The sequence below is a fragment of the Enhydra lutris genome, unplaced genomic scaffold (assembly GCF_002288905.1).
Source record: "Enhydra lutris kenyoni isolate GAN:26980312 unplaced genomic scaffold, ASM228890v2 scaffoldscaffold43, whole genome shotgun sequence".
In the NCBI taxonomy this organism is placed as follows: domain Eukaryota; kingdom Metazoa; phylum Chordata; class Mammalia; order Carnivora; family Mustelidae; genus Enhydra; species Enhydra lutris.
Window position 1 is genome coordinate 4,199,115 of NW_019154127.1, and position 8,650 is coordinate 4,207,764.

General features: G+C 42.9%; 1 protein-coding gene across 4 annotated transcripts in view; it reads left to right on the forward strand.

Annotated features, from left to right (window-relative positions):
• Window positions 1-8,582, forward strand: part of LOC111155645 (interferon alpha and beta receptor subunit 2) — a 32,722-nt gene extending 24,140 nt beyond the window's left edge. For all 4 annotated transcript variants that reach the window (XM_022515919.1, XM_022515922.1, XM_022515921.1 and 1 more), the window contains 2 exons: window positions 1,513-1,643; window positions 6,463-8,582. In XM_022515919.1, the coding sequence (XP_022371627.1) occupies window positions 1,513-1,643; window positions 6,463-7,125 (794 nt within the window). In that variant the 3' untranslated portion in view covers window positions 7,126-8,582. The remainder of the gene's footprint in view (window positions 1-1,512; window positions 1,644-6,462) is intronic.
• Window positions 8,583-8,650: the final 68 nt, after the last annotated feature.

Consider the following 8,650-nt stretch of genomic DNA (forward strand, 5'->3'; position numbering starts at 1 on the left):
AAGCAAAAAAACAACAAAAGACACATACACACACACACGCACACGCACACGCACACGCACACGCACACACACACAAATAAAATAGAATATCCCTGATCTCGTGGAGCTTACATTGCAGCAGAGATGGAAAAACAAAATTTTAAAAAGCCACTTGCAGTCAGAAGGTTGAAATTTTCCAAAAGGAATTTTGATGAGAAACTTCAGGGGCACTCAGTAGGACAGAGTGGGTTTGGTAGAACCCCGTGTGGCCAAGGTCCAGCCTCAGAATGACCCAGTTGTTTCTTTCAGACAAACTCTTCTTTTCCACCTCTCCTTGCCTGTAAGGTATACTGTTAAATAACAGACATTCAAGTACATTTTAAAGACCTAATAAGCTCTGTTGAACAATTCGGAAACCAGGAATCGGGCAGCATCCCATCTAGCAAATAGAGAGGAGCTCCAGAGGGCTACAGAAAAGGAAAGGTTTTTAAAATCAGGACAAGGAAGTCACACCAAAAAAAAGGATTTTCAAGTGAAGTCACCTCCCTTTGGGGGACAGAAAGTTATTATATCAGGTGGATTACCTCACGGTGCTGAGCAGGAAATTCTGGAATGACCAGTTAAGATTACAGTCCCGTGGGGGAGGTTGAAAATGCAATTAGGTTAGGTGTTGAGACCCCGTGTGTTATGGGCCAGGCATAAGTGACTCCATTTTGGGCCCGGAGTTTTGTTTTGTTTTGTTTTTAACAATACTAACAGGTGGCGATGGAGCATTTGAGATGTGGCCAGGATGACTGAAAACTGAGTTTGGTGGGGTTTCTCTTCAGCTTTGGTAATTAATTTAATTTTTTTGAGGTTTTATCTATTTATTTGACAGAGAGAGAGAAAAGGAGAGAGGAAAGAGAGCACAAGTAGGGGGAGTGGCAGGCAGAGGGAGATGCGGGCTCCCTGCTGCGCAAGGACCCCCCCCCCACACCATCCCCATCGATGCAGGACTCGATCCTAGAATCGAGCTACCCAGGTACCCCTCAGTTTTGGTAATTTAAATTTAAAGAGTCATGTGCAGCTCATGGCTATTGTGTTGGAGAGTTTAGTCATAGAACATCATTAAAACTGGAAGACAGGGTCACCGGGTGGCTCAGTCAGTTAAGCGTATGCCTTCAGCTCAGATCATGATCTCAGGGTCTTGGGGTGGGGGGGCTCCCTGCTCAGCAGGGAGTCTGCTTCTCCCTCTCCCTCTGCCCCTAACCCAGCTTGTATTCTCTCTCTCTCTCTCTCAAATAAATAAATAAAATCTTAAAAAAAAAAAGAAAGAAAGTAGGTGGAAGACATTTTACTTTGAAAAATTAAATCTGCCGCTTTTATCCTTGGAAACTATGTATACTTGGATTACTTTTCATTTTGTGTTTAATAATAGTGACATTTGCTTGTCTGATAACTCATTCCACCATCAGTCTAATGTGTGTTTATTCCCACCTGTGATCATTTATTGAATTTATTTCTAAATAAAGTCATTTCATTTTTCATCAACAGGGTCATCAGAATCTGCCAGAATAGGAGGAATAATTACTATGTTTTTAATAGCTGCTGTCTTCATAAGCACCATAATAATACTGAAACGGGTCGGTTATATATGCTTAAGAAATGATTTCCCCAAAGTTTTGGTATGTAGTCTCTTTTTAAGTTTCTTTATTTTTTATTTTAACTTAAGGATTTTTATTATACTCTCAAATATTTTCACAGCCGAAAAAAATCCCATTTTCTAAACACACCAAGCTGTTTTATCACTGAATGATACCCAAATATATATGTATCTGTATTTCCATTTTCTGTTCTCTGTTTATACTTTGCCCACATAATATTTTTAACGATCACCTGTTATTCCATTTTCATTAATGTATTATCTTTCCTTTAATCATTTTCCAGCTATTGGGCATTTGAAATGATTTCTTTTCCTTGCTTTTCTTTTTCTTCTTTGGCCTTTATGAATAACGCAACATGCTTCATTAACATTTTTTGTAAAGATCATCTTTCCGTTTGGATTATGTCAGTGGAATGTGTACACAGGTGGATTTATCTTTAAAAAAGATAAAGAATTAACTTGTGCTGCCATGTGCGACCGTGTAGGTGGATACATTTCTCCAAAGCTCTGCTGACATTGATTAATCATTTTTATGTGTATAAAGGTTGCCCGCAGTTGCTCTCATTTGTGTTACTTTAATTATTAGTGAAACTAGCCCGTTTGTCTTTGTTTTTCCATCTGTGCTCCCCAGGGTGCCCCCTTTCTACTCAGAACCTTCAACCCCTCAGACAAATCTGGGTATTGATCTTACAACTTTTCCAAAACCTCCTCGTGTCTTTTGACACGTGTGCCCATAAATTATGGATCATTTTCTCTATCCCGTTGCTGTCTTTCCCTCTTTGTTTTAGAGTTTTTCATTCAAAATGATCTCACGTTTCTGTGTTTGAACTCGTTTCACATTTTTCTTCTCATTTTTAAACAACCACATATTTAAATTCCTCCGCAGTGGATAAAATTGTACTCTTCTTTCTCTTGGTCTTATTTGTTCAGGGCGGGTTGGGGGAGGCGTCGTTCATTGGCGGGGGGGGGGGTGTGCTTTGGGAGATTTTTGGTTACAACTGGTGCTTGAGCCCAGCCGGCATTCGGCTACGCCTTCGGAGAGGTTAGATGCCTCTGTACTGCATTTCCCCCACACTGTGATCCCTGCCTTTCAAGAATGGACATTTTTTTAAATGTATTTATTTGAGAAAGGGGGGGGGGTGCAGAGCACGCACAGGTGTGCAGAGTGGGGAGGGGCAGAGGGAGAGGGAGAATCTCAAGCGGCCTCCCCAGCACAGGGCTCCATCCCAGGACCCTAAATCATGACCTGGGCTGAAACCAAGAGTCAGACACTTAACCCACTGGGCCACCCAGGGGCCCCAAGAACAGACATTTTTTACCCACGGTGTAAAATACTTTTCAAAGTCTTTTCTGCCAGCGGCCAGTTGCCTCCTTATCTCAACCTTAATCCACCTCCTCCTGTCGGAGCTGTATTTATTCCTTTGCTCTTGAGGTCTTGGGCAAATCCTACTCTAACTGCTACTTCTCATTGCAGCCTTGAGATAAAAAGGCCTTTAGCACCACACCCATTCCCTCCTTGATAAATTCTCTGCCTGGGTTACTAGTCCTCCCCCCAGGTCTCCCTGGAATTCCTCCCCTCCCTAAGATGTGTCCAAAAAAATAAATTTTAGAAAAAAGATATATATATATATATATATATATATATACACATATATGCATGTATATAAAAAATATATAAAATATCTCCATTATTTATTGTGTTGACCCAAGTACTGAGAGGAGGTGTTGGTAGCTTGTGTCTTTCTAGTATTCCTCCATTAAAAATTGTTACCCTTGGGCACCTGGGTGGCTCAATGGGTTAAAGCCTCTGCCTTCAGCTCAGGTCATGGTCTTAGGGTCCTGGGATCGAGTCCCGTGTTGGGCTCTCTGCTCGGCAGGGAGCCTGCTTCCTCCTCTCTCTGCCTGTCTCTCTGCCTACTTGTGATCTCTGTCAAATAAATAAATAAAATCTTTAAAAAAAATTGTTACCCTCACTATGGACCCAGGGAAACAAACTGAGGGTTTCAGAGGAGGGGTGGTTTGGGGGGAAGGGGGTAGTAGGGTGCTGGGTATTAAGGAAGGCCACATGTTGTGATGAGCACTGGGTGTTATACACAACTAGTGAATCATTGAACACTACATCAAAAATAATAATATATGCTATACAGTGGCTAAGTGAACATAATAAAAAAATTTTTAAAGGAAAAAAGGTAAATGGTTAAAAAAATTGTTACTCTGTGTTTAAGTAAAAACTCTAGGAATGGCAAAACAAAACACTAAACACCTAGTGTATTTGTGTATATGTGTTTAATCGACAATATATGTTAAAAATTTTTAATGACATCTTTTTACTTTTTTTTAATTTTTTCCTTCTTTCGTTCTTTTGGGGGTTTTTTTGTTTTTGTTTGTTTTTGTTTCTGTTTTTTGTTTCTTTTGGTGTTTGCATTTAACAAATATTTACTGAGGACCTACCATGTGTCCACATGTTCCAGGCACTGGGGATACAGAAGTGAACAAAACAGATGGAAAATCTTGCCCTCCTGGATCTTAAAGTCTGAGGAGTCAGGGCAGAGACAATGATAACTTATAAATGATAAAACTGGTGAAGTTAAAAACTTCACATGAATCTAGAGATCGACTATTAAGGTTAATAAGTTTGACAGAGTTGATAGCTATGAAATAGTCATTATAAAAATAAACATGAAGCCACTTTTCAACATCCAAGAAATTCAATACACAAATCATAGTGTAAAGCTCTGTGAATTTTCACAAACTTGGTGCATCCATGTAACTTGTGCCTAAATCAAGAAAGAGACTATCATTAGCCTGCCCAAAAGTATCCCTTCTGACACCTTCTAGTAAGGACCCACCAAGAATAACCACTGTCCCGATTACTCACAGCATAGATTAGTTTTACCTGGTCTTGAACTTGGAATCCTACAGTGAAGTAGAATCACAGTTTTTTAAAAATACCATTACAGGAGCATCTGGGTGGCTCATTCAGTTAAGCATCTGCCTTCAGCTCGCTCATGTCATGATCTCGGGGTCCTGGGATCAAGCCCCGCATCAGGCTCCCTGCTTAGTGGGGAGCCTGCTTCTCCCTCTGCCCTTCCCCCCATGCTTGTGCTCTCTTGCTCGCTCGCTCACTCTGCCTCTCTCCAATGGATAAATAAAATCTTAAAAAGAAAATTTTTTAGTAAATAACAACAAAACTACCATTACACTAGTAATAAAAAATATTCTTAAAGCATTTTAAGGAGGGGCGCCTGGGTGGCTCAGTGGGTTAAAGTCTCTGCCTTCAACTCAGGTCATGATCTCAGGGTCCTGGGATCGACCCCTCATTGGGTTCTCTGCCGGGACCCTGCTTCCCCCCACCCTCTGCCTGCCTCTCTCCCTACTTGTGATCTCTGTCTGTCAAATTTAAAAAAAAAATTTTAAGGAGTTAATCTAATAGAAGACAGTACAGGTCTTTTGTGGAGAAAATCATAAAACCTTATTGCAAGGCATTAATTAACAAAGATTTGGTCAAGTAGAGAGCCCAGAACCAGACCCACTCATAGGGAAACATGACTAATGATGAGTAGATATTGCCATGGGGAAAGGATTGGCTGATCCATAAATGTAAATATATGGGAGAAAATGAAGTTGGATCTCTACCTCACACCATACACAAATATCAGTTCCAAGTATATTAAAGCCTAACATGAAAGGCAAAACTGTTAAAGTTTTAGAAGACACTACAGGAGATTCTATATGACCTTGGGGTAAGGAAGATTCTCTCAGTCACAAAAAGCAGAACCGTAAGGAAGAACATTGATACTCTTTTTTTACATTAACAAAGAATTTCTTGTCATCAAATGTCATTGATGATGTAAAGCAATAAGAACTAGGAGAGAATATATGTAACAAATAATCATAATTATATAAAGAATCAACAAATAATTGGCATCCAAATTATATAAAGACCTCCTATGAATCAATAAGAAAAAAGATGAACGACCCAATAGAAAAATTCAGGCCAAAGCTGGATTGCATAGAGTAAGGGAAGAGCAGGTTTGTCAAACTGGGCAGCCCAGGTGGGTACAGGAGAATAGAGGGGAGGACGATGCCAGTGACCATCACAGGTGGACCAGCTCCTCCCCATTAGCTTCCCCGTAGTTAGTTTTAACCTAGAGACAGAATCCACCTTCAGGGCAAGACTCAGCCTGCCTTGTATTCTCCAGAGTTCACCCAGCTCAGCTGTATCCTGGCAGGGCTGACTTCCAAGAGCTGGAATAGAATGTGAGTCTTGCCTTTTTGGGGGTCTTCCCCATCTTTAAGGTCCTCCAGTCCAGGGGACCCTGATGGAATCGCACCCCCCCCCAGCATCTCCCCTGTCCCACTGTTCCCTGACATACTTTAAGAATATCTCGGCAATCCAGAATCTAAATGGATCGATCCCCTGACATGTAAGAAGCAGTGAGGGGAGTGGGATAGGAAGGAGTGAAAGCCAGAACCTGGTCCCTGGGGCGGGCAGCCTACCTAGCTTGAAATCGAGCATTCCCCACCCGCTACTCATGAACCTTGGGCAAGTTTCTTCACCTCTCTGCCTCGTTTTCTCAGCTGTCAAATGGGGAGAAGAAGCGTAAGCCTACTTCGTGGCCGGGTTGTGAGGGTAAAATGCATTATAATGCATAAGCAGTAGGACGAGCGCCCCGGCAAATATTAAGTAAACAGTACATACCTGTTAGCCCTTGTTCCTGATGTTGCTGGCGTCATCGTCACCCTTCTCAACCCTGTGCAGTTACTCTCATTGAGTTTTATTATGTTGGAAAGTAAAGAACAAACAGAATTGATACTTTCTCTCTCTCTCTCTTTTTAAGAATTTTAATAACTTGTCAGCCTGGGTATTCCCTGAGATGCCACCATTGGAAGCAGTGGCTTTTGTGGAGGTGATTCATATTAACAGGAAGAAGAAGGTGTGGAATTACAATTACAACGACGAAAGTGACAGCAACGATGAAGCCACCGCCCCTCTGACAAGCACAGGGGGCTATACCAAGCACGGGCTGCTGAGTGGGCTTCCGGGTCCCACCTCTGCCTCCTCAGCCACCGGGCAGGACTGCCTGGAGCCGGACACGGAGGAACCTAATCTGTCCGAGCTGGAGGCGGAGTCACTGATGGCACCAGAGCCCAGCCCCAGGCTAGGGAAGCTGCTACAGGACCGCTTTTCCGAGGACGGCAGCTCCACAGAAGAGGCTGGGGACAAAATTATCTTCAATGTAAATCTGAGCTCTGTATTCGTGAGCACCCTCGATGACGATTCGGACATCCCTCCGGTGTTACCAAGTTTTCCAGAAGAGACATATGACCTAGAGGATTCCCACACACTGGAACCAAGCTTTCTGGCCTCCGGCGGGGAAGGGACACAGCCACCCTTTCCCACTCCCTCTGCAGAGTGCCCTTGTCCTGAAGATGTGCTTTCTGACAAAAATGACAATTCTGAGTCGGATGTTGACATCGGGGATGGCTATATAATGAGGTGAACCCCCAAAATATTTAATGACCGTGCACTGACCAATACCTCCAGGGTTTCCCTCCCTGCACAGTCACTTTCTCCTCTGTGGTCCGCAAAGTTCTCGGGCCAGTGTGCAGTTGGCTTCTCGGAGGTGCCTGGTGATGTCATCTATGCAAATTCCATGCAAATTACCAATCTGGGAGGGGAGTCGGAACCAGACCAGCGGATCCTTCAGTGCGTTGTTTACACGTCCCAAGTGGTTTTCAGGGGTGGTCCAGGGCCCTGCGAGATTTATGAGAAGTAATGAAATTAGCCAGGGTGGGAATGGGGAGAGACAAGAAAGACACTCAGCAGGAGTTGAGTCCAGCAGGCTCAAGGAAGGAGCCAGAAAGCAGACAGGAAAAGAGAAGGAAGGGAAGGCAGGGACGCACAAAGAAACAGAAGCCCATGATGGAAGGAGGGAAGATCGAGCCCAGTCTTGGGTTCCTGCCACATGTCACATTCTGTCACCTACGCTCAGAAAATTCAACTCTAGGCCGCTTGTCCAGCCCTCCTCAGTTTGAGTGAGGAAAACAAACTCATGCGTAAATAACTTCAGCGTTAGGCAGGTGACTAATGGGAAACATTTGCATGAGAGAGAGGGATAGAATCTCTGTGCCAAATTTTAAAATTTAAAAAAAAAAGCCAGAGAACAAATGCAAAATTGTTTCAAGGTCTTCAGAAGAAATAAGACACAAAATTCCTGGAGGTCCTATTTAACAATTTAAGAAGCGCCGTGTGCACTGATTCCAGGTGTCCTATGTGTGACCAAAGTTCCTGTGGAGGGGGGAAGGGGGAAGGGACATCTAGAACATCATGTAGCAAACCAGACAAGAACTGGGACTCGAGTCTGACTCTGCTGCTATTTCCGTGTGTGACTCTGGGTACTTTGCTTAGCCTCTGAGCCTCAGTTTCTTCATTTAGGAAATAAGGGGATTGGGCTAGATAATCTCCAAGATCCTGTGGTGCTAAGAGAAATATTAGAAAATACACAGGAATGAAGACTCTGGCGGAGATGTGACAACCCTGAGAGGTCCCCAAAGTGAATCAATGGTGTGGGACCTCCTATCTCCTTCCCCTCTCCCCAAGAGCAGGCTTCTCAGACCTTTCTTCTAGATCCATTCACAAGGGGGACAACAACAATTACGAGTTCTAGTTCAAGGGCTTTTAAGAAATTATTTTTACAACCATTCTCAAGTATCAAAGGAGAGAGGTGTGAGAGGAGACGGAGTTATTTAATGACCTGATGAAATTGCCCAGGAAAGGGACTTTGTCATGTGAAGAGTCCGATTCTCTGCCCTTTTGAATCATCTCTCATATTTTGAAAGCTTTCCAGAGTGATCTTTTGGAATACCCTTTTTATGGCTGCTCTTATGTGTATGTGTGTGTTTAAATTTTGTATAATGGTCTGAAGTTGGTGAAGGATAAATACTTTTTAATACAAACTTGCTAGTGTCTTCAGAGTCGTTTCTCATTAGTGTGAAAAGGCAGCCACTTTGTGGTTCTGCTGACAT